This window comes from Schistocerca gregaria, chromosome 2 (assembly GCF_023897955.1).
Source record: "Schistocerca gregaria isolate iqSchGreg1 chromosome 2, iqSchGreg1.2, whole genome shotgun sequence".
NCBI classification, from domain to species: domain Eukaryota; kingdom Metazoa; phylum Arthropoda; class Insecta; order Orthoptera; family Acrididae; genus Schistocerca; species Schistocerca gregaria.
In genome coordinates, this window is record NC_064921.1 from 714,564,367 (window position 1) to 714,591,617 (window position 27,251).

The window sequence follows — 27,251 nt, forward strand, 5'->3', positions numbered from 1 at the left end:
GTTCTGCTGTAAATACTGAGCAGTGTTCCAGAAGGCAATAGCAAAAAACATTGGTGGCAGCGAAGAAGGCACACCTGACACCACAGTCAGTTCAAGAGCCATCAGTGTACACAAAAGTACTATTGTGAAGTTACATGCTAAGCTGGTGAAACTTCCAGCAATAGAGCAAGCCTGGAGTAGTGTCCTTGTGAAGCAAATGAAGGCCCAGGTGAACACGGGCCACCACACGAAGCCAAGGAGGTGAAGGGTTCACACCCACCAGGAAAGCTGCAGGTAGCGTAAAGTTAAGCTGCCAGAGCAATAGCCGAAAGCAAACTCCAGAAGTTAACAGAGAAGAGGGACACGCCCCCTACTGGTGATAAAAAGAAGTCATCAAAGAAGGATGCATAGGATGGATGGCCATGCACGGCAGTCAAACAGCATGCATATCTGCTGAGGAGAAAGTCACAGTGGTAGGACCGCAGTAGTTCGGCAGTGTCCACATACAAACTCTCAACTGGGGTAGTGAAAAGGCGTCAGTGGCCAAATGGATGCCACAATGGTGGGTAGTACTGAGACGGCATAAGAGGAACAGACATGCAGATGCCTAAACAAAATGCCCATAGTCTAGAATCAAACGGACAAGGGACTGGTACAAACAAAGAAGGATGGTTCGATCTGCTCCCCAGATAGTTCCACTGAGGGCACACAGGACACTGAGGAACCACATACAGCAGGCTGCTAGGTAAGACATGTGGGAGGACTGAGAAAGTTGCCTAACGGGCACGAGTCCCAGCAATTGTGTAGTTTGAACGAACGGAAGAGCAACAGGCCCAAGATCTAAAGATGGTGCAAGAAACCAATTGCACCACCAGAAATTCATACAAATGGTTTTGTCAGTGGAAAAACAAAAGCCATTGGCAATGCTCCACGAGTGAAGGCGATCAAGACATTGCTGAAGATGCTGCTCAATGAGCAAGTCCGTGATAACTGCAACAGGTAGCAAAATCATCAACAAAAAGGGAGCCAGAGATGCCTGGTGCAAGACAGGCCATCATAAGGTTAATGGCGATAGCGACACTTAGGACATAACTCTTGTAGAGAATACAGAGGACACCAGTCCTCCAGCAGGTGTCATAGGCTTTCTCCAGATCCAAAAACACAGCCACAGTCTGGGATTTCTGCAGAAAACCATTCATGACATGGGTGGACAAAGTGACGAGATGGTCAACTGCAGAACGGTGTGCTCAAAACCCACATTGTGCGGCTGTCAGTAAATTGCGAGATTCAAGCCATCACACCAGTCGGAATGATTCGTATGTTCCATCACCTTGCAAACACAGCTGGTGAGAGAAATGGGGTGTTAGCTACAAGGAAGGTGTTTGTCCTTACCAGGCATGGGTATGGGTACGACAGTGGCTGCACACCAGCATCTTGGAAATGTGCACTCTGCCCAGATGTGGTTGTACGTATGAAGGAGAAAGCAAGACAATGGTGCTACAACATCTGATTGTGAACATCATCTGGCACTGTGGAAGATGACCAGGATGAAGGGAGAGCATGTTCTAGCTCCCTCATAGTCCTGAAGAATGTAACAACACTGTGCATGCAACTGTTTATAATGAATGCAGTTTGCCATCGTAAGATGATGGTTAAAAATGCAGAGAGCATGTTTCCACATGTGAATTGCATTGCAGCACAACTCGGTCCACCAAAGCATGGTGACATGGTGTGGTAAAGAGGGCGTGTGAGGAATGGACCGAGACACAGCACGGTAAAGAGAAAGTGCGAGGAATAGAATGTTCTGCAGCAGAAAGGATAACGTTTGTAAAATATTCTATGTGGTCATCACAACTGGGGAAATGTTGTTCTTTGAGGTCACCAGAGAGGAGTAAAGCCTCCAGTCAGCTTTAACAAGCTGCCACTGGGTGGGGTAGGAGTCAGCAAACAGATAGCACATGCAAAACCTCGCTCGAGTACGTGTCGGAGACAATGGACCATTTGAGACAATGGGCAAGCTGGGCAGTGCAGAAGGATAGGTTCAAATGGGAATAGGAGTGCTGGAGTCTGGAAGAAACATGGGTGCTCCTGTGTTATTGTAGAGGAGGTTAAATTGATTGAAAAGGTCAGCCAAGAGGACACCTCTCTGACAGGCTCTGGGAGAACCCCATAGGGGACAGTGCGCGTTGGTATCACTGAGGAGCAGAAAGGCGATAGGTAGTTGCCCAATAAGCTGGAGGAAGTCCACCCTGGTGACATCGAATGATGGAGGGATTTAAACTGTACAAAGGGAAAAGGTCAAGCGAGGATCAGAGAAGTACATTTGAATTTCTGCCTCAGTCAGCCCATCATGCAGCCTAGTGTAAATAACATGAAGAGAAGAATTCAGAGTTCAATGGGCCTAGACACGAACAGGATAGCTGTGGATGAGCAAAGCGGCAAGCAGTTGTGCTTCCGACACTGAAGTAGTCTACAAAAGCAAGTTGACATTGCACATTGCATAAACGAGAGTAGGATTTCACAGGATGAGCAATTGCATCAGCACCTTTGTGAATAAGAAACGGATTTACCACTGCAAAGGACTGATCTCCTCCAGTATGTGAAACGACGGGAAACCGTGGTGCAGCTGTGAGGATCTTTGAATCAGAAGCTTCATTCTGTTTATGTTTATGTTTATGTTTATGTTTGGTAGACATTGACTGTAAAGATGATGATTGGGTCATTGTGCGAAAATCCCACGATTGTCGGAGTCTCCAATGGCATGCTTTATCCAACTGGGGGGGGGGACTCAGAGTGGTCTCACCTGCCTTAGGTGATTGTTCACACCTCCCAAACACTTGACAGAGGGACCAATCAACAATTTGGAAAGGTAGCACCTCAGACAATCACCCCTCCCTGGGCCTGGCCTGTACCATGGGATACGTGGGATACATACAAACCCTACCCGTCAACACGGAGCTGGGAATTACGCATTATCCAGTCACCTGTTACGTGTCAGCTGCGTGGACCAGCCTTCAGGAGTTCACAAGATGGAAGAAGAAAACGAGGAACCTCAAACATCAAAGCGGTGGAAGGATAGGAGGTGGTGAACGAAGAAAGAAAAAAAGGAACCAAAAACAGTGGTGAAGCTGTTCTTACATCAGCTACTGAAAATGCGGAACACGTTCTCAAAAACACCCAGATATGTTCCCCAGGGGAGGGGAAAAGGGATAGTAAGAGGATAGACACGCAGCACAGAAGGAAAAAAATGCTGCAAAGACTAGGCCCCATGATAGCTAAGCATGAACCCGGCAAAGAGCGGCAATCCGCATGGGGAGTACATACGAAGAATCAACAATATACCCTACAAGTCTCAATTCAACGTCTGACAGAACTGATACAGGTGGAAGACATTCAGCGAAGTTAATATGGTAGCTATGGTTCACTTTGCTGAAATTCTTCATTAAAATGAGCTGAGATGGATAACCCTTTTGACAGACAGCAAAATAAATAGTTAAAAATATCTGTAAGTAACAGTGCACAGAGGACATGAAAGTTTTTAAGTACAGGTATAGTTACCATTATTGATGTACATCTGCCAATCTAATTATTTCTACTAATATACGTTTACAACTTCTCCTTTAACCACCTTAAATTTATACGAAAATGTTATCTTACAATTATTTATATTTAAATTAACTATCCTCATGGTTACTTCATGTTCACACAACCAACTGTCTGCCTAACCTCAGAATCCTCAAATCAAACTGAACGCTTATCACTGACACCTAAATAAATTGTATGAAGAAAGACAAATCAGGAATGGTACAGCCATGTTAGGAGAATGGAGGAAAACGAGATTCCTAAATATATTAGGAGTATTGTCCAGAAAAATACATAACAAAAGACTGATTGAAGGTGAACAGACACATGTCAGATTTAAAATGTAGGAAGCAGAAAAATTAATAGTATTTCCAATTAAAGAAAGAAAATACGAATACAGGGACACTTTATATACACATTTCATTCAATTTTTGTTTAAAAAAACTAACAAATCCATTACCATAGATCATATCATATAAGCTCACCTTTAAATATGCAGCACCAAAACACACAATACCTATATATTATTTTTTTTTTAAATTAATCATCTCTTTTATAGTACAATCAAGGTAAATCATTCCCCTAATACCACATGCACTGACTTTCACTATTTGCTGTTAAATGAAGCAACAAGAATACATAAGAGGCAACTGAAATGTTTCCATTTGACAGTATTGTTTCAGAGTATACGCAACCAACAGTGACCCGATGTGGATATATAAGCACCAACACTTAGGCAAGGGGTTAGTATAGGCCTCTGAATGGAAACTTTTTCACTGCCCGTTATAGAAGTTATTTAGCATGCTAAACAATATCCACAAAATAGAAAAAGTTAGAAAACTTTCAGTATCAAATAATTATTTGAAGTGTTGCTTACCTATCAGGCCATAAGACAAAAACTTATTCACCGATGAAAGTGCTAAGCTAGTAACTGGACCAGTTGTCTCCTCAGAACGAATCACCTCCAGAAATGGGCCTGTAATGAAAGTACTATACTTCATACAGCAGAGAAAGCTCAGTCAGGACTGAAGCTAATATATGTAATCTACAACTACTGTTTTAACCATGTTTCTCAATTTAAGAGGCTCTCTGCATGGTCTCCAGAAAAGTGTTTCAGCTTCACTATTACATTTCATCCATCCATCAACTTGTATTTATTTCTCACTGCCTTCAATATTTAATGCTTTTTAATTTCTTGTTGTGATCATCTACATCTACATCTACATAACGCTGTCAGTGAAACATCTTTTACATTTTTAGGATTATATATTATTGTATGTGCAGATTACTTAATAATTTAACACTGGCAACACACAACTTTGACAATGAGAAAGATACTACGGGCAACACTACAGAAAATCTTGTCTGCAAACTATCACTTCAACGATGGTTGTTTGATTTAAGATCTTTATTCTGCTAATATGTCAAACCTTCAATAACCTACCATGCAATGGCAAAAGTTTTTACAACAGTTAGCAAACACAGAAAGAGAAAGAAGCAGCAGTAACATATAGGAAGTTTTTCATAGACCTATCAGTAAGTCATGCAAAAACTGCTCACAAAAGACACACAAAATGCGATAACCCTATTTGTATCCTTAGAACTTCAGACACATGTGGATCTCAGTGAGTATCAAATGAAATGGATATACAGAGATTTTCATAGATTTCCAAAAAAGTTAGAACAACATGACTGTAAAATTCATAAATTACATGGAAACAATGTTCTATAGAATAGCAGATGGAAACGAGGTGATGATCAATCTTTGTGGAAACATTGAACCATTTCTATTCTGAGCACTGTACTCTTAATTGACGCAGCAAGTTAAGAAAATCAAACTTTTACGACAGTGAATAACTGTATTATAAGCAGTACAATTACTCACACAGTCCGTTCATGAACACTGTGCACAACAGTAACAATTGTCAGTAAGAATGACAGAAAGTAGCACAAAAGTCTAGTTGTGAGGAAGGTGGGTGCATGAGAGGCACAGAACAAATCCTAATTAAGTGTAATTCTTCTGCTGCCAATGTGGTCACATTTAGAAAACTCTTGGGTCTGTTCACCAACATGAACACATGGAAGTTTACAAGTAAACATCTGAATTTTTTTTATTTTTATTATTATTTTTGGGTTTAAGGGCGCTCAACTACTGAGGTCATTAGCGCCCAGTCACAATTATAAGATCACATAGAATCTAGTAAAACTCGGGGGGGGGACCAGAAAGTTCTTACATAGATGCAGATAAAATAAGTGAAAGAGTTAGATGTCTTTGGACAAGCCAGTCAAAGTAATAAAACAAAGAACACTAGCAGCTGCTCGAGCGTCATCAGCTAAAATATCCTGTAAAGTAGATGGAAGAGACAGGACAACACAAGATTGCCTAAAATGGGGACACGACAATAAAACATGGCGCACTGTCAATGCATGACCACAAGAGCACTGCGGGGCTGGGTCACCGGAGAGCTGGTAGCGGTGGCTAAACCGACAATGCCCAATCCGCAACCTGGTCAGAAGGGCCTCTTCTCGCCGAGATGGTCGGAAGGAGGTTGTCCAAGCAGTTGGGAACGGTTTTACGGCCCAGAGCTTGTTTTCGTGAAGTGATGACCAAGTATCCCACCACAATTACACAAGCCTCTTACAAACAACCCCACTAATGTCAGATGACTGGACACAATGGGAGGCTGGCCCCGGCAGGAGGATGGCAGCCTTGGCTGCAGCATCAGCAGCCTCATTCCCAGGCACTCCTACATGGCCGGGAACCCACAGAAAGCTGACAGGAGAGCCATTATCAGCAAAAGAATGGAGGGACTGCTGGATCCGTTGCACCAAGGGATGGACCGGACATGGAGCTCCAAGGCTCTGAAGAGCACTGAGTGAATCAGAGCAGAGTACATATGATGAATGGCGGTGGCGGCGGGCATACTGAACGGCCCGATGGAGAGCAAAAAGCTCGGCCGTAAAGCTGGAACACTGGTCGAGGAGCCGGTATTTAAAGGTGACGGCCCCGACGACAAAGGCACAGCCGACAGACACCATCTTCAGTTTTGGAGCCATCAGTGTAAATCAAGGTGTGACTGGCAAGTCGCGCACGAAGTTCGACAAACCATGAGCAATACACTGCAGCCGGAGTACCCTCCTTCAGGAGCGAGCTGAGGTCGTGATGAATATGAACCGGAGCCTGGAGCCGAGGTGGTGTCGGGCTCTCACCCTCTCTGAAGGTGGTAGGGAGGGCAAAATCCAATTGTCGAAGCAGGCGACAAAAGCGGACTCCAGGGGGCAGCAGGGCAGACACGTACAACCCATACTGACGGTCGAGAGAATCGGCGAAGAAGGACTGATAAGAGGGGTGGCCGGGCATTGACAACAGCCAGCAGGCATACCGACAAAGCAGTACGCCACGCCAGTAGGTCAATGGTAATTCGGCAGCTTCAGCATAAAGACTCTTGATGGGACTAGTGTAGAATGCTCCGGTCGCAAGACGTAGGCCCCGATGGTGGATGGAGTTGAGACGACGTAAGAGGGATGGCCGAGCAGACAAGGCTCCCATAATCCAGCTTTGATTGGACTATGGACCGATACAAGCGAAGCAGGACAGTGCAATCTGCTCCCCAAGATGAACCACTAAGAACTCTAAGGACATTAAGGGAACTTGTACAACGGGCAGCCAAATAAGAGACGTGCGGAGACCAACCAAGTTTCCTGTCCAGTGTGAGCCCTAGAAACTTAGTCGTTTCCACGAATGGGAGAACAACGGGACCGAGATGTAAGGATGAAGGAAGGAATGCTTTATATCGCCAAAAGTTTATGCAAACCGTCTTCTCTTCAGAGAACCGGAAGCCATTATCCACAATCCATGAGTATAGGCTGTCAAGACAACGCTGAAGGCAGCGCTCCAGGAGGCATGTTCTCTGGGCACTGCAGTAGATCGCGAAGTCATCGACAAAAAGAGAGCCTGAGACATTAGGTGGAATGCAATCCATAATTGGATTGATTGCTATGGCAAAAAGGGCTACACTGAAGACGGAGCCCTGAGGCACTCCGTTCTCCTGGAGGAAGACGTCGGACAATACGGAACCCACACGTACCCTAAACTTTCGATCAGTTAAAAAGAAATCAATAAAAAGGGGCAGGCGACCGCGTAGACCCCACCTGTGCATAGTGCGGAGGATACCTCCCCTCCAACAGATATCATAAGCCTTCTCCAAATCGAAGAACACGGCTACCGTTTGGCGCTTTCGTAAAAAGTTGGTCATAATGAATGTCGACAAGGTCACAAGGTGGTCAACAGCGGAGCGGAGGCGACGAAAGCCGCATTAAACATTGGTAAGTAGCCATCGAGATTCAAGAATCCAAACTAACCGAGTGTTAACCATGCTCTCCATCACCTTACAGATACAGCTTGTAAGAGAAATGGGGCGGTAACTAGAAGGAAGGTGTCTATCCTTCCCGGGTTTGGGTATAGGAACAATGACGGCATCACGCTAACGCATGGGGACTTGAGCTTCGGTCCAGACGCGATTGTAGGTACGAAGAAGAAAGCTTTTGCCTGCCGGAGAAAGGTGTGTCAGCATCTGAACATGAATGGCATCTGGCTCCGGAGCAGAGGACCGGGACAGTGCAAGTGCACGTTTGAGTTCCCGCATAGTAAAGGGGGCATTATAATTTTCCAGATTCAGCGAGTGGAAGGAAGGTCGCCGAGCCTCTTCTGCCTCTTTCCTGGGAAGGAAGGCAGGGTGGTAACGGGCAGAACTTGAAACCTCCGCGAAAAAGTGGCTGAAGGCGTTGGAGACATCCACAGGATCAACAAATACCTCATTACCTGAAGTCAGGCCAGGTACCAAGGAGTGGGCCTTAATGCCCGACAGCCGGCGCAGGCCACCCCAGACGACAGAAGAGGGAGTAAAACTGTTAAAGGAGCTGGTGAAAGAGACCCAACAAGCTATTTTGCTGTCTTTGATGACTCTACGGCATTGCGCTCAGAGTTGTTTTTATCCAATACAATTCGCCGACGTAGGATGGCGGCGAAAGGTGTGTAAAGCATGTCGTCGAGCACAGATAGCATCTCTACAAGCCTCATTCCACCAGGGAACAGAAACGAGACGTTAAGAAGAGGTAGTACGAGGAATGGAAAGTTCGGCAGCGGAGCAGAGTGAAAATCTCATTCTGGAAACATCCCCCAGGCTGTGGCTAAGCCATGTCTCCGCAATATCCTTTCTTTCAGGAGTGCTAGTTCTGCAAGTTTCGCAGAAGAGCTTCTGTAAAGTTTGGAAGGTAGGAGACGGATACTGGCAGAAGTAAAGCTGTGAGTACCGGACGTGAGTCGTGCTTCGGTAGCTCAGTTAGTAGAGCACTTGCCCGCGAAAGGCAAAGGTCCCGAGTTCGAGTCTCGGTCGGGCACACAGTTTTAATCTGCCAGGAAGTTTCATATCAGCGCACACTCCGCTGCAGAGTGAAAATCTCATTCTGGAAACATCCCCCAGGCTGTGGCTAAGCCATGTCTCCGCAATATCCTTTCTTTCAGGAGTGCTAGTTCTGCAAGTTTCGCAGAAGAGCTTCTGTAAAGTTTGGAAGGTAGGAGACGGATACTGGCAGAAGTAAAGCTGTGAGTACCGGACGTGAGTCGTGCTTCGGTAGCTCAGTTAGTAGAGCACTTGCCCGCGAAAGGCAAAGGTCCCGAGTTCGAGTCTCGGTCGGGCACACAGTTTTAATCTGCCAGGAAGTTTCACAGGGGAAATGGTCGCTCGAATAGGTGTCAGAAAGAACATACCACACGAACCGACAGGCAAGAGTGGTAGAACAGATCGAGAGGTCCAAGTGGGAGTAGGTATGAGTAGAGTCCGAGAGGAAAGTCGGGGTGCCAGTATTGAGGCAGACAAGATTGAGATGGTTGAAGACATCCCCCAAGAGGGAGCCTCTCTGACAGGATGCAGGAGAGCCCCAAAGGGGATGATGGGCATTGAAGTCGCCAAACAATAAAAACGGCGGAGGAAGCTGAACAATCAGGTGCATCATGTCAGCCCGACTAACTGCGGATGATGATGGCGTGTAGACAGTACAAACAGAAAAAGTAAAGGCAGAAAGAATAATACGGACAGCTATTGCTTGGAGTGGGGTGGTCAATGGGATGGGATGGTAATAGACATCATCCCGAACGAGCAACATAACCACACGATGAGCTGGAATACGGTCCACAGGGGTGAGGTCAGACCGCTCCAAGGTATAGTGGATAAAAGCAATACGGTCAGTTGGGCACAACTTGGTTTCCTGGAGACCAAAGACGAGCAGACAGTGCAGGCGGAGGAGCAGTTGTAATTCCTCCCGATTAGATCGAATACCTCTTATGTTCCAATGTAACAAAGCCATTGCTAGTCAGAGAAAAAGGGGAACGAAACGGGTGAAGAGCTGGTCACCTCGACGGCTGCTGAGGGCCAGGTTTTGAGGGAACAACGCTACAACTGGCGGAAGGCGGATCCTGTTCCATCGAGTCGTCGCCAGCTGCGGCCGCATTCCTGGGTTGCGTAGGAGGGGCAGCATCATTCGCCGACGACAGGCCAGCAGAGCGCCTGGCAGCAGAGCGTCGCGGCGAAACTGAGGACGGCCGGGAGCAGCGACTCACGGATGGAGCGTCAGACAAAACGTGCCGGGGTGAAGAGGGGGATAAAGACTCCTTCTTGGAGGCCTTCTTGTAAGTCCGATGAGGCACGGGGTTGGTGGGCTGGACCTGAAAAAGGTCCTCACGTGCCGGGTCCGTTTTGGAATGGCGGACCTTGGAAGCCGGGGTCCGGAACGTTTCCCCGATGGACGCCTGAGAAGAGGAGGGCGGTGGAGGGGGAGAGGGAAGAAGAGGAGGAGGAGGAGGAGGAGGAGGAGGAGGAGGAGGAGGAGTGGCCTCAGGGGCAGAGGTGACAGGGGCCGCGATGGAGGAGGATTTGGAAGGGAGGGATTTGGGAGGCGGAGGCATAGACCCCGGATGGGGTGAGGAGGTGGAGGGGGGACAGGATAGGGGTGAGGATACTGTGGAAGGAGTGGACACAACTGAGGCAAACGAATTTGTCAACGTCACGGGATGGAGGCGGTCATACTTCTTCCTGGCCTCAGAATAAGAGAGACGGTGCAAAGTTTTTAATTCTTGAATCGTCTTCTCCTTCTGATACGCAGGGCAGTCTAAAGATCTAGGTGAGTGGACGCCAGGACAATTGACGCACTGAGGTGGTGTGGTGCATGTATGTTCCTCACGAAGAGGACGTGCACAATCGCCACAAAGGGGCTCAGCCTCACACCGTGACAAGTGCCTGAAGCGCAAACACCGAAAGCAGCGCATAGGAGGTGGGACGTATGGTCGCACGTCGCACCAGTAGCACATCACCTTTACCTTCTCCGGGAGAACGTCCCCCTCGAAGGCAAGGATAAAGGCCCCGGTGTCGATGCGACAGTCTTTAGGGCCGCACTAGACTCGCCGGACAAAGTGCACGCCTCGGCACTCCAGGTTGGCCCTGAGCTCCTCATCAGATTGCAGCAGGAGGTCCCAATGAAAAATAACCACCTGTGTCCTATTCAGTGCCTGATGCAGGACAATGGACACTGGGATGTTCCCTAGTCAGTCGCACGCCTGGAGCGCCGCCGACTGTGTGGCGGAGGTGGTCTTTATAAGAACAGACCCCGAACGCATTTTACTGAGAGCCTCGATTTCCCTGAATATGTCCTCGATGTGCTGGACAAAGAAAATGGGCTTGGAGGTGGCGTGGCGAACATCCCCCCATCGGTCCGAGAACAGACTAAATAGCGGGGGAAGTACTTTGCCCCAAACCGGCGGGCCTGTCCTGCCTCCCAGGGAGTGGCCAAGGGGGAAAGGGCAGGAGAACCAGAACCAGAGACAGTACCTTTCTCTTTAAAAGACTCGGCCGCAGATCGACCTGATACATGTTGACGTTTCATCTGCGAAACGTCCGCTCCGATACCACCCACTCCGACCAGGGGCTCTCCCCATGGGCGCCACCCAGCCTCAGCAAGGGCCACCTGGCAGGATGACCGTTGCCGGGAGTCCTGATGCCCCAAGGAGACGGGCATCTACTCCTTGGCCGACGTGGGGAGGGTGCAGCTCAGGTATCAGCAGTACGATCCCTGTGTTGTCAGGGGGCTACAACCTAGAGTGTACATGACGACCCCACCACAACGGGTTGGCTATCGTGCTGGATTTCGGGTGCCATGGAAAGTCCATCATGATCGTAGGTGCAGATGGGGACGCACTATTGGCGTAACTTGTGCAACCCATCAGGCATTTAGGCCTAATTTGAGGAATAGTGGGTGCGGTTACAACGCCGTTACAATGCTGAGTGCAAGGTCTTAGTGCACTGAGGACCAGTGATACACCACGTAAGGCATCCTTCCCCAAAAGGCTCGTACTTCAGTAGAATTTTGAAAAATGGAGGTCAAACCCCAAGGGGGACCATCACATGGAAAGCCGAAACGGTTGAAACTCCTTTTAGTCGCCTCTTACGACAGGCAGGAATACCTTGGGCCTATTCTTACCCCGGACCCACAGGGGGGAAACTTCTGAAAGAGCACTAATCAAAATCTGTCTTCCTCACATACATATAAAATAATCACATGTTGGTGACATATGACAAAATTTGGGCTTTTCATCATCTACACTATAGACAGAAACATGGCTACAGGAAGAATAGCAAATAATAAATTTTTACTTAGAGCGTGTTTGTGTGGTGAGAGAGAGAGAGAGAGAGAGAGAGAGAGAGAGAGAGAGAGAGAGAGAGAGATCCTTAATAAGTCTATCTCAGTGTCTTAAGTGAAAACTGACAATACACAATGAGTGTACATCTTATAGTCAAGTTTAGAAATATCTTTAGTTTACCAAAAGCACTGCAGGGTATTTACACTCTTCTTTGTATTTCTTTTGTTGCCCCATCACCATCTTCAAATACCTTAAATGCAAAAATTCATCAACAGAGTTTACGACTTCATTCTTAACTTCTGTTTCTGCATTTTCAATGTACTGAATATACATTAGTGCAGTTTTATTACATTTGATTTTCAAGCCTACTTTTAAAATTAGTTAATTACGTTTTCCATTTGCTACTTAAGGCTCGCTGAGCCAGAAGCAAATGGCATAATATGATCAACAAGATGATGGTTAAGATATGCTCAACTAACACATATCCATTGCAATGCGGAATCTTCCCGCCCAACTTCTTTCAGTTTCTCACTAATACCTAATTTGTTATTACAATAATTAAGGATGAAGTAACTCTTTTCTTCACAAATGCTGTAAATACAAATTTTGTTGAAATTGAGTAAAAATCTTTTGCAGACTCTCTTAATCTAGGCAAAGTATTAATACACATTACTACTTTCTACAATTTTGCCCATTACTTGCAAGTGGTCCATTTGGTTACATCCATTTCAAAAGCCAAACTGTTCCTTTGTCTTACTAAAGCTAAGGACTTTTTTGTGTCTTTTACATTACAAGGAGTATGGATACAAAATCATTCAATAAACAGCCAGCTTACCCAGATAATGGTTAGGATCCAAGTCCCGTAAGTCACCAAGCTGATTAAGAACTTCTTTAACATCAGTGAAGCTTCTGATAAGTTTATCATGTCCTTCATCCTGAAAAAAATCCATAGTTGTATATTTATTTTTTCCTACTCAGAGAACTAAAACACAGGAAGCCGATGCAGCTATAGTGTTCAAGGGAAAGGCTGACACCATATCACAATGTTTTAAAAACAAAACAGTCGACAAAATTTTAATTTCTTATTCATTTTTCTTTACCCACCTGCACAAAACTTTACCTTTGTGCCTTAAGTGCCATATGTTGTGGAGATTAGCATAGGCAAAGAAACACAAATTTTGGATGCTCTAAACAAGGAAGTTTGTTTAGACCAGTAAGTCACAGTACATGTTGGCAGATGCTGAAGGCCAGTACTAGTACAGTAACGACATGAGGCAATGCATCTCACTTATAAACAGAACACTGTTCAGACAGATGGAGTAGGTATTCTTGTGTGATGGGTGTCCACCTGTGATAAAATGGAGCCCTGTTATGTCAGTCATCTCTCATCAGAAATTTGTACAGGAGTGCAATGTCCTATCCTGTGCATCTGTCTGTTTACCTGCAGCAATGTGAAGGCAGTCTGTATTGTCACAAAAAGATTGCATGACACTAACACCTCCAAATTTTGTCAGTGATTTGAACAATAATACAGACATAAGGATACTTGTCTGCTCTCTCCACCGTTCTTCTCCTCCACTCACTTGTTACATGAGATGCTATTAAGTGAGATGCACATACTTTGGACTAAACTGATTGACCTCATAGAGCAATGGGAAGTGGTCAAATATTAGGATGAATCTCAATGCTTTTGATGTTTCATAGAGTCTACCTCATAATCTAACAGCTTTGCACCTCCCTTATTAGCAAACTCTGCCATATCTAGCCCCAAGGCCACTTGTGAAAAGAGGTGTGGGAGGAATAACATCTCGTTTAAAAAGGGTCATTCCATGCCAAGTGGTCTAGAGGCTCCCACATGACCCTCATGGATTTTGATGAAATTTTGTACGAACATTCATACATGTTCTCAATTAACACTGGTAAAGTTTCCGTTTCAGAAATTCAATACTTTCGGAGATACAGTCACTTGTTTAAGACCATGGCACAGCTTTCTATAGTGCGTCCTTGAATTTTCAGCAACTTTGAGGAGATATTTCTGTAAGTATTTGCAAGAAAGAAACAAAACTTTGCCATCTTATACAACTTTTATAGTTCTTTAAAGTAAAATATTAAGAAAAGGATTCCTGAGCAATTTTCATATAGATAATTTGAAGCAAAGTTGGGTGAAAAACTAACTGTTAAAAAAAAATGCTAACTTTAGTTTTTTATATCTCCAAAAGTAATTGTGGGATGTACATGAAACTTTGCACACCATAACTCACCAACACAAGGTCTTAGAATATATAATTTCATTCTCCTGTTGCTTTCCATTATTTCACAAATCTACAGTAAAGTTGACAATTTTTCAAAAAGTGCTAAAAATGGGTATTTTTAGTCAAATTTTTCACAAAAGTGTTTTCTCCAAACAAGAGGAGGACTTTTCCTCCTTGTTGCCTAGTCCTGCATGGCCAGGGAAGGGAACATATTGGGACTGTATTTCATTGCATCATACGAGGCCTTTCCATTCGAAGAAACCACTAGGACCGTGCGACTACAGCAAGAGAAAATTTAAGTCGCTTCATGTTCAAACTATCGCCATCCACTCCAAATGGGAGTTCTCCCCATGGATGCCACCCAGCCACAGCAATGGCTACCAGGCCAGTAATCTGTTTCTGGGAGTCCCCATGCCCCAGTAATGACGGGCACATACTCCATGGCGTACATGGTGAGTGTGCAGCACAGGCACTAACAGTGCGATCCCTTTGTGGTAAGGGAGCTACCACCATGCAGGTACTTGATGATAGCCCCTCCCACAAAACGGGACTGCTACTGTGATGGGTTCTGAGCATACTAAAACAACAGGAAGGAAGGGTACCAGGGTTAAAGGGCATAGGTGCAGAGCATACACCACAGTGGGCAACCTCCCCTGCATGACGCACACTTCTGTAAAATTTGGGAAAGTTGGCAGGTCAAACCCAATAATGGAGACCATATAATCGTTAATGGAAGGTGAAGATAGTGCCGGGAGTGAAACTGGAAATCAAGACCAAAATTTTGAACTAAGTCGAAGCAGGGCCTGCACCAAAAGGACCATCTGACAGAAAGTCAGAAGACTTAAGAGAATCAACATGTAGGTTGGCAGCACACAAAGAGGAAGTAGTGCTGCAAAGGCTGGGATCCCAATGGTAGCCAAGCACGTTCTCACCAAAGAACAGTGAGCCCCTGGAGTGAGAGAGGGGAGAGATGTCATGGAGGTGGATGAGATCATGTCAGATGGATTTGCTGTGAAGGCTTAACTCAATGGTATTTCAGGTCTACAGCAATCTATTGAAGTCAAAATGTTGGAAATTGCACATCCCATTTCATTTCATTTCAGCTGTGGAATACGGTTCCAAGATCATAGTGTGTGTGTCACATTGTTGCACGCTGAGGTCCATCTTAAACAGAATCCCATGTGTAGTTGTTTTTCTTGCTGTCATACCTTCATCTCAAGTCCAATGGCAATGGAATAATAATGGCTGTCTCTGAGACCCCACTGATACTCAGGAATTTGAGCCTACACTTGTATTTGTACACACCTATTTAGGATCACCACCGCCCACCCCGAATGGGGAAGGCCTTAGAAAACATAGGCTAAACATCTGTAGTCTCTCAGCCGACTGGGAGGCCACATTCAGTGGGTCACCACTGATGTGGTAGAACCATGAAGATTACAAAAACTTTAATAATAGGAATGCCCCATGATCCAGCCTTACATGATCTGAAAGATAAGAGGCCTCAGACAAGAACAGTGCTTTTCACCCATGACCTCGATTGAGTTAACATTGATATTACTGTCTTAAGTGACACCAGACTGTCTAGCGATGGTAAATTTAGAATTCAGTTCAGGTTACGACATTTTCTGAAAGGGAAAAGATAAGAGAGTGTCACATTCATGGTGCTAGAATCACCGTGAAGTCCACATTGGTGAATGATCATCAGGTAATTCCAACTGTTGCCAGTGAAATATTTGTGTGTGTCAGAATCCCACTCTCTGAAGACAAATTTATGACATCTCTGCATATGCTTCCAACTTGGATGCTGGGCTAAACCATCACCAAAGTACGACCTAGAGATAAACTGTTATTACATGATGAATTCAAAACCAGAGCTGCTAAAGTTAATCAATTACAAAGCACTGTGATGGTTGGCCTATGTGCTGAATGTGAACTCCCTATTACTATCGCTCAGTTCTGCTTACCTAACCACTACAAGACCACTTGGATGCATCCTCACTTAAACCACTGGCATATCCTCAATTATATCATCACTAAGCAATGTGATAAAATTGAAGTCCTTGTTACCAGGACTGCAAGAAATGTTGGTGACTGCAGGACAGATCATAAGTTCCTTTTTGCCAGCTGAGGATCTCAATTGGTTGTAAACCAAAAAGATCCATCCACAACCAACCTAAGTGGAAATTCAACACTTTTTAACTTTAAATTTACTGCTACAGATTACAGAAAATCAATCCCAAATAAGCTGGTCCATCATCCAGCCAGTACTAATTATGCAAATGAGGAGTGGGCCACACTTCAGAAAATCATTTTTGAGTCTGAGGAAAAAATTGGTTTTATAAAGAAAAAAAAAGAAAAAACTTGTTTGATGAAAATAATGAAGAAATTATGTGTCTGGTCAATGTCAAATGGGAAAGCCCATCTATCCTCCTTCAAGATCCTTCTCCCAGTGTGAAAAATTACATTTAATGGAAGTTATACGGAAAAGCAGGCACAAATTAAGGAAATGAAGAAAAACTGATGGCAACAAAAAGCAAAGTACTGTAAAAACTATCTGATGTCCATGACCTGCAAAACTTGTATGCAGACACAAAAGACATATACAGACCAGTTCATCCTCATCAGGAACACTAAAGACTGCTGACAATTCCCTCAGTTAAACTGACAATGAAAAAATCTTAATGCATTGGAAGGAACATTTCTCTAAGCTCCTAAATTGTGCCTCCAATGTTGCAGAGGACTTTCTTCACTATGTCACTCAGCAACCCCAACAACCATGGATGGCGGTTCCACCCACATACAGAGACTATCAAAGCACTCGTTCAACTCAGACCACGAAAAACTCTTGGTCCTGATAACAGCCCTCTAGAATTGGTACTAAATGGAGATGTACCCTCAAAGACTATACTTTTTACACTCATCCTCTTAATTTCTTAACCCCAGAAGAACCTGTCAACTTTATGAATGTTACCACCATCATTGTCATTAAGAAAGGCCACCATACTACATGTGTGAACTACCATGGTATATCACTGCTGCCAACTGCAGGTAACATTTCCAATTCTATTAAATTGACTAACTCATTTCAGAGAGCATTTTGCCTGAATCTCACTGTGGTTTCTGAGCCTCTACAGGCATAACAGATATTATGATCTGGGACAGACAAGTCAATAAGAAATGAAGAGAGCAACAGAAGCCTCTATACTTAGTTTTCTATGACCTGAGAAAATCCTTTGATTCAGTATGTGAATCTGCCTTGTGGAAACTACTGAGACACTTTGGTTGTTCTGAGCATATGTGGAATTGGTTCAAGTTCTTCACAATAGCATGGTTGCTTAAGTTCTTCACCATGACTCTGCATCCAAATTGTCCTCAATCACTCAGTGTTCGAAACAAATCTGTGTGCTCGCTCTAACACTCTTAGCACTGTACATGGCTTCCATGCTGTATGAATCACCTACAAACAACCAAAGCATGGAGATTAATTTCGTTTTGATGGAGGTCTCTTCAATCTCGCAACATTTCATTCATAAAATCTTACTCAGGTCACAGAACTACAATGTGTCAATGACACCTCCTCTTCTGTTACAACAGTCATTCAACTGCTTTAAAACTGTAATTTCATTGATCTTACCATCAAAATGAAAAAACGAAGGCTTTCACAACCTGGCAACCACATACAGCAGACAACACACATCTTTTCAAACAGTTCCTTTACTCTTTTTACAGCTGTAACAATTCGGATACATTTAGTGTTCTGTAACTGTTAATAATTCATTTCTAAACTGATGGTCTCAAACATGGGTGTGGTGTAAGTATTAAGCCAAAAATCTACATAAAGTGACACAAAATGTCCCATTTTTGTAAAGAAATGTGCTTGCTTAAGCAAGACAGTATGTTATCATTTTTTTAAAAAAAGAGAGAAAGACTTGGGATAAGATCCTTGCAGGTATAAAAGACTGCTGGCAGTGATCGGACCATGTGTCCATTTGCCAAACCCACATTCAGCTGTGTCTAATGCAGAGTCTCCTGACTAACATTGAATAAAATGTTAGTGAGTTTTCAGCTGTGACAAGTGATTAAAATTACATGAGCTTTCAATGAAGCCTTCCTTGGCTGCTCTCAAGTAGTATGACAGCCAATGGGCTGCAGGTACACCCACCCAGGAGGAATATCACAATCTCCAAAGTGATTCTACATGTGAAAACAAACAAAAAAGTCCTATGAACATATGTCCAATTTTCGATCATTATGGAACTGGAAAGGGTTCAAGACTACACACATTGACAAATGATTACTAAAATAAATGTGAATATTACTTACCGAAACACTGTGCAGCGCTGCAGTGCACAGAATAATGGTGGGACAGATGGCTGATCCACCCTACAAAAGGCATTCAGAAAGTCCCCCACCCATCTAAATGCACTTGTCTACACATTGGAGGGTGTGTTGTGTTGCACATCGATCATCATCTTGGCGAGGTTTAGCACAGGCAACAGAGTCGGTGACAGGAGCAAAAATTTTTTCATGTGTATCCACCTTAATGTATACCTCTCTTTAGTAAACCCCATAAACAAAACTCAAACTGGGTTACATCGGATGATCTGGCAGGCCAGTTAATGGCTCCCCTACGGCCAATCCACCGTTGAGGGAATTTGTTATCCAGATAGGAGGATACTTGTCTGGTATGTAACATATGCAACAACCACATTTCTGGAATACTGAGCTCGTGGTTAATACACTGTCTACTGGTGGTGGGACACCATTGCAATAATGTCTTCCCTTCCCTCAATTGGCTAGATAGCCTCACGTTCTGAAGTTACACATACACTAGGTATGTGTTCCAAATTCATGTAATGTTTGAAAAACTCTGGGAAATTCGCTGGCACATGGGGGTTTGACAATCAGGGAAACATCTCTGGTATACTGTCACAGCAGCATGGGTATTGCCATTACAGTACCTGTACACAAACATGTCTGTGTATTCTGCATAGATGAACGTATGTGACGAGTTTGTATACACGGACACAATGGAACTTTCCCAATTAGACAAGACTCAAGAACTATATGCATACGGCCTCATGACTTCTCGCTGATCCAACTCAGGATTGCACACTGGATATGCTTGCAGCTGTTGCTTCGGTGCAATGTCACTGTGTTGCCATCTGTTGGAGAAACCCCACACCCCTCGTAGGGTGGATCAGTCACCTGTGCCACCATTACTCTGTTCACCACAACACCTATGCAGCACTTCAGTAAGTAATACTCACACCTGTATTCATATCCATTCATGGATGCATGTAGTCTTCAACCCACTCCAGTTCCGTATGGATCAGAAATTGGACACATGTTCATAGGCCTTTTTCGGTTTAGTTTCACACGTAGAATCACCTCACAAATTATGTGATATTCCTCCTGAACCACCCTGTGCACTAGCTGCTGGCTGTGATGTCACTGGTGCTTGCGGCATCACCATATATGAGTGTACGCTGACTCAGTTTTTAACTTACCCGCTTCAACCATGCAATCGCTAGACCCTATGCTGAGCTGAGCTGCAGGCCACTGCCTCTATTTAGTGGGTTATGGTGATTTTTATTTCAATGCTTCTTTAATGACATAGTTTCCGGAGCTGCTGGTGCAAGCCATGACACAGGTTCATCAAATTTTATGTGGAGGCCATTTCCTAAAGCATGCTCAGCTAAAGGAGATTTTTCGGGGTAGCACTGGCAGTACAGTCTCTCATGCTCCTTCCTCGATTGTCCCACAGTGCGCCTGCCGGAAGTTAAGACTGGCCACACTTGTAAGGTACCTTGTAGAACACAGGCATTCTGGGACCGGCTACATCTTTAACTGGTCTCAGTAACTGACTGATTTTTGTTAAGGTCTGGGATTGGTTCTAACCTGCAGCACTTCACTGTCCGCCACCCCCAAAATACTATGACATTCCTCGCCCTAGCCTACTCTGAACCCCCACCCAGTTGCCATTACCATCATGCACTGGTGTTGCTGCTAGCAGCGAGGTTTCAGTTGCCTGAGACTGCAGTCACGTGGGCGAGTTGCATTTTGTGTTTCTGTGTGTGTGTGTGTGTGTGTGTGTGTGTGTGTGTGTGTGTGGGGGGGGGGGGGGGGGGAGAGAGAGAGAGAGAGAGAGAGAGAGAGAGATTGTTGACAAAGGCCTTAATGGCTAAAAGCTTTAATTGTGAGTGTCTTTTTGTTGTGCTTATCTGCGGCTCAGCATCTCCGTTATAAGGTGAGCAGCACCTTATCTCATAATAAGGTCAAGGTGAAGGTCATGAACAACAGATACCATACAGGATGAGACAAATCAATGGCCTGGAAACTGCTGATTGAAGCACCACCAATTAAAATGTTGTCAAGGGAGATATTTTCAATAGAAAGGAGAGCTCTGTTAAAAGACATCAACTGAACCTTAATAACACTAAACGTTCCCACAACAATTGATGGTCCTGACCAGTGAGAGATGTAAACGCATATCCCATTTTAATCATGGTTTTAAAGCTGTTATTGTGGGTAACGAACTTTAGGACCTTGAAATAGACTGGTTCTAACTCCTGATCTGTCCCCTAGCCAAGGGTGGCTGGGGAAGGGAGATGCAGAAAACATGGGGACCACACCCTAACTTGGTTAGGCAGACGCATTCAAAGTGGTAACCCCATCCAAAGACATGTGACAGTGGGCTGATGACACTCATACATAAAAATAACTTGATAAGTTTGATGCCCAGGAAATTGTGAGATGGTGATTGTGCAAGTGAACAAGAGTTGGTATCACTGGAAGTGAAGAAGGAAGATCACTGCTTCATCAAGGACTGTCTTAACTACTTGTCTAGAAGAAGCCAGTCGACAGTCTTGCTCCACAATGAAGGACTTGGTACAAGAACTTCAAAGCTGTAGGTGCCACTGAGCCATAAAAATTGCAATCTTAGTCGAATGTGGACAAGACCAGGGTCCGGAAAATAAGAGTGTAGCACGTGCTTCACCCCAGGAGTTTCGGACAAGGAAGCAGAAAGTGTATGACTTCTGCATGTAGCTAGTCTTTAGTTAGTGTATATGAGGCAGCTATGAGTCTTTTTAATCAAGAGGCGCCTCAAATATCAGGAATGTGCAACAACGCCCAAGAGCTGGATAACCAAATACAGTTCTGGGTCAGAATGGACCGTCGTACAACAACAGAAATGCACAACTTGTATTTAGCGGGTTTACAGCCATGTGAAACAGTCCACGCAGAGGCTATTCAGATGGTTGGTGGGTTGGTTGGCTGGACGATTAAAGGGACGAAACTACTAGGTCATCAGTCCCTTTTTCCTTGAAAAGACCAGTCTACATGACTGCACATCAGAGATTGCCTACTGCGCAAAACCCAGCTGAAGGAAACCCCAAGGTCTACCAAAGTCCAAAGAAGGCTAGATAAGGGGCAAAAGAGAAGAAAGGTGGACATAGGAAGAAAGGCAGGTGAAGTGCCCCATCAAGGAAGCAGATGAAAGCCCCGACAGCAGAGTACAATGAGAGGACAATGTCCCCCACTCCTGCCATTTACCAGGAATACCCCACTTAAATTGCCTAGGAAAGACTAGCAACATGGATAGGGCAAGAGAAGCGCACATAGACAAAAGATGACCAAGTCGAACAGACTACATGAAAGGGGGAAGGGGTGTGGAGGAAGAGTAGAAGAACAGGTAGGTTGTGGGCCGGGCTGGGCCACCAAACCCAAAAAAACTGTAGTCTGGTCTGGGCAGAGGAGGCAACAGTGTTCTGCCAACTCTAGAATGAGTCGATAACATTAGCTGGCCCTTTCTTAAAGAGAGGGGTAAAAGCCCCCCTTCATGAATAAAACATAAAACTAAGTCAGTCGCTGAGGCACTGTCTCCTACCAATAGGGGTAACGAGTCAGGGAGATTAAGATTCCACCACTGGGTGGCTCGATTGGAACAGTCCAGCAACATGTGGACCATTATCAAACAGGAACCATGACAGTGGGATGGGTCCTTGCGATGGAGACGACTAAGAGTCAGACAAGTATGGCTGATGCAGAGCTGGCAAAGGACAGGAGAGTCCTTGGGAGAGACCTGCATGGAGGCTAGTGTCCTTTATCATCCATATTTTGTTTAGTGGAGTCAGAGTGAACCATTCCACATTACAGATCTCTAAAACTAGATGGCATAATACCGATCAGAGGTCGGTTTCCAGAATACCGGTCTCAAGAGTCTGTTTAGTAATAGCCAGTTTGGCCAAGCTATCAGCGAGTACATTCCCCAGGATCCCACCGTAGCCTGGGGTCCAGATGAAGGTCACCATTCAGATGGTTTCTTAAAACTGTCATTTAGTCAAAGCTACTGATTGATAGGTATATCATACACAAAAGTTGTCATCTTACAGCACAGGGGTGACCACTGGTCTGAAAGATCACTGGTCCACTGATAGTGATGAGAAAAGTAACACTCAGTACAGAGCCTTTTTAATGGGATAAAAATTGACAGATTTAGGGTGTCTAGTGAAGGAATCCCCAATTTCAAAATAAAATATCTTGGATGCTTCAAAAAGGTATATTTGTGTTATAGCTGTAAGAATTTTATATGAAAGCTATGCATAAGTTTTTAGTTAGTTCGAAAAGCTGCAAGCAGATGGCACTGTGAAGCTCACACATTATCAGCATGTACAATTAAATTAAACATGTGCAAACAGTCAGTGCAATCAAATTGTGATCTTTTCTAAACATCGAATATGCAGGTGGCAGAAAAATAAAACAATGAAAATTGCCATCACATCCTGTACTGTCTTCACAGAAATGGATCCAGATGCCACACAGACTGCCAATTCAACCTCACACAACATGGTGGGGTGGTTCCAGCATACAGTGTCTTCCAGTTGTTGTTGTTGTCTTCAGTCCTGAGACTGGTTTGATGCAGCTCTCCATGCTACTCTATCCTGTGCAAGCTGCTTCATCTCCCAGTACCTACCGCAACCTACATCCTTCTGAATCTGCTTAGTGTACTGATCTCTCGGTCTCCCTCTACGATCTCTACCCTCCACGCTGCCCTCCAATGCTAAATTTGTGATCCCTTGATGCCTCAAAACATGTCCTACCAACCGATCCCTTCTTCTAGTCAAGTTGTGCCACAAACTTCTCTTCTCCCCAATCCTATTCAATACCTCCTCATTAGTTACGTGATCGATCCACCTTATCTTCAGCATTCTTCCGTAGCACCACATTTCGAAAGCTTCTATTCTCTTCTTGTCCAAACTAGTTACCGTCCATGTTTCACTTCCATACATGGCTACACTCCAAACAAATACTTTCAGAAACGACTTCCTGATACATAAATCTATATTCGATGTTAACAAATTTCTCTTCTTCAGAAACGCTTTCCTTGCCATTGCCAGTCTACATTTTATATCCTCTCTACTTCGACCATCATCAGTTATTTTACTTCCTAAATAGCAAAACTCCTTTACTACTTTAAGTGTCTCATTTCCTAATCTAATTTCCTCAGCATCACCCGATTTAATTTGACTACATTCCATTATCCTCGTTTTGCTTTTGTTAATGTTCATCTTATATCCTCCTTTCAAGACACTGTCCATTCCGTTCAACTGCTCTTCCAAGTCCTTTGCCGTCTCTGACAGAATTACAATGTCATCGGCGAACCTCAAAGTTTTTACTTCGTCTCCATGAATTTTAATACCTACTCCAAATTTTTCTTTTGTTTCCTTTACTGCTTGCTCAATATACAGATTGAATAACATCGGGGAGAGGCTACAACCCTGTCTCACTCCTTTCCCAACCACTGCTTCCCTTTCATGCCCCTCGACTCTTATTACTGCCATCTGGTTTCTGTACAAATTATAAATAGCCTTTCGCTCCCTGTATTTTACCCCTGCCACCTTTAGAATTTGAAAAAGAGTATTCCAGTCAACATTGTCAAAAGCTTTCTCTAAGTCTACAAATGCTAGAAACGTAGGTTTGCCTTTTCTTAATCTTTCTTCTAAGATAAGTCGTAAGGTCAGTATTGCCTCAAGTGTTCCAACATTTCGACGGAATCCAAACTGATCCTCCCCGAGGTCTGCATCTACCAGTTTTTCCATTCGTCTGTAAAGAATTCGCGTTAGTATTTTGCAGCCGTGGCTTATTAAACTGATAGTTCGGTAATTTTCACATCTGTCAGCACCTGCTTTCTTTGGGATTGGAATTATTATATTCTTCTTGAAGTCTGAGGGTATTTCGCCTGTCTCATACATCTTGCTCACCAGCTGGTAGAGTTTTGTCACGACTGGTTCTCCCAAGGCCGTCAGTAGTTCCAATGGAATGTTGTCTACTCCGGGGGCCTTGTTTCGACTCAGGTCTTTCAGTGCTCTGTCAAACTCTTCACGCAGTATCGTATCTCCCATTTCGTCTTCATCTACATCCTCTTCCATTTCCATAATATTGTCCTCAAGTACATCGCCCTTGTATAAACCTTCTATATACTCCTTCCACCTTTCTGCCTTCCCTTCTTTGCTTAGAACTGAGTTGCCATCTGAGCTCTTGATATTCATACACATGGTTCTCTTCTCTCCAAAGGTCTCTTTAATTTTCCTGTAGGCAGTATCTATCTTACCCCTAGTGAGATAAGCTTCTACATCCTTACATTTGTCCTCTAGCCATCCCTGTTTAGCCATTTTGCACTTCCTGTCGATCTCATTTTTGAGACGTTTGTATTCCTTTTTGCCTGCTTCATTTACTGCATTTTTATATTTTCTCCTTTCATCAATTAAATTCAATATTTCTTCTGTTACCCAAGGATTTCTAGCAGCCCTCGTCTTTGTACCTACTTTATCCTCTGCTGCCTTCACTACTTCATCCCTCAGAGCTACCCATTCTTCTTCTACTGTATTTCTTTCCCCTATTCCTGCCAATTGTTCCCTTATCCTCTCCCTGAAACTCTGTACAACCTCTGGTTCTTTCAGTTTATCCAGGTCCCATCTCCTTAATTTCCCACATTTTTGCAGTTTCTTCAGTTTTAATCTACAGGTCATAACCAATAGATTGTGGTCAGAGTCCACATCTGCCCCTGGAAATGTCTTACAACTTAAAACCTGGTTCCTAAATCTCTGTCTTACCATTATATAATCTATCTGATACCTTTTAGTATCTCCAGGGTTCTTCCACGTATACAACCTTCTTTCATGATTCTTAAACCAAGTGTTAGCTATGATTAAGTTGTGCTCTGTGCAAAATTCTACTAGGCGGCTTCCTCTTTCATTTCTTAGCCCCAATCCATATTCACCTACTATGTATCCTTCTCTCCCTTTTCCTACACTCGAATTCCAGTCACCCATTACTATTAAATTTTCGTCTCCCTTCACTATCTGAATAATTTCTTTTATTTCATCGTACATTTCTTCAATTTCTTCATCATCTGCAGAGCTAGTTGGCATATAAACTTGTACTACTGTAGTAGGTGTGGGCTTCGTATCTATCTTGGCCACAATAATGCGTTCACTATGCTGTTTGTAGTAGCTTACCCGCATTCCTATTTTCCTATTCATTATTAAACCTACTCCTGCATTACCCCTATTTGATTTTGTGTTTATAACCCTGTAGTCACCTGACCAGAAGTCTTGTTCCTCCTGCCACCGAACTTCACTAATTCCCACTATATCTAACTTTAACCTATCCATTTCCCTTTTTAAATTTTCTAACCTACCTGCCCGATTAAGGGATCTGACATTCCACGCTCCGATCCGTAGAACGCCAGTTTTCTTTCTCCTGATAACGACATCCTCCTGAGTAGTCCCCGCCCGGAGATCCGAATGGGGGACTATTTTACCTCCGGAATATTTTACCCAAGAGGATGCCATCATCATTTAATCATACAGTAAAGCTGCATGTCCTCGGGAAAAATTACGGCTGTAGTTTCCCCTTGCTTTCAGCCGTTCGCAGTACCAGCACAGCAAGGCCGTTTTGGTTAATGTTGCAAGGCCAGATCAGTCAATCATCCAGACTGTTGCCCCTGCAACTACTGAAAAGGCTGCTGCCCCTCTTCAGGAACCACACGTTTGTCTGGCCTCTCAACAGATACCCCTCCGTTGTGGTTGCACCTACGGTACGGCCATCTGTATCGCTGAGGCACGCAAGCCTCCCCACCAACGGCAAGGTCCATGGTTCATGGGGGGAGGTGTCTTCCAGTATGCCCCACAAAAGTAGTCACAAGGAGTTGGTTTGGGCAAATGATTCCTGCACTAGTAAATTTGCAATAATCCCACACTATGAATCTATTGCCAAATTATTCATCAAGAAAGGGAAACAACTGTTCGCTGTGATGTGGTCTGATCCCATCTTGTGTATGAAACACTCAGTGCCTTATCGATCCTGCTATGCAACAAATTGTACCAAAATTGTAATGTAATGTTCACTAGTGATCATTTGTCAGATGAAAAAAGGGCCAGTGATTCCTCTGCTGCCTACTACAGACTAAACAGAAACTTTGGGAGAATACAGTAGTTTTGCCTCACAAATGAGGATTTTTGCAATCCCAAGTCACCAATTCTGTTTACTCACAACTCCATTCAGGTAGAAGTATATTTCATCTGTGAACCGGATGCAGTCAATGTCAAATGCTTCATTATCAATTATTGTGAAAATGTGGTATGCAAAGTCAGCCATCTGTCACACAGCTCATACAGTTATGGATTGGTGGCTCTGAATTTTGAATGGAAATGTGTAGCTCCATCTCAGTATTTTCT

The 27,251-nt window shown here is 44.2% G+C and overlaps 1 protein-coding gene across 2 annotated transcripts in view; it reads right to left on the minus strand.

The window, feature by feature from the left end:
- LOC126334838 (Golgi-specific brefeldin A-resistance guanine nucleotide exchange factor 1) overlaps positions 1-27,251 on the minus strand; it is a 290,716-nt gene that overhangs the window by 257,360 nt on the left and 6,105 nt on the right. For both annotated transcript variants that reach the window (XM_049997502.1, XM_049997501.1), the window contains exons 2-3: positions 13,089-13,188; positions 4,439-4,537 (exon numbers count right to left, since the gene is read on the minus strand). In XM_049997502.1, the coding sequence (XP_049853459.1) occupies positions 4,439-4,537; positions 13,089-13,188 (199 nt within the window). The remainder of the gene's footprint in view (positions 1-4,438; positions 4,538-13,088; positions 13,189-27,251) is intronic.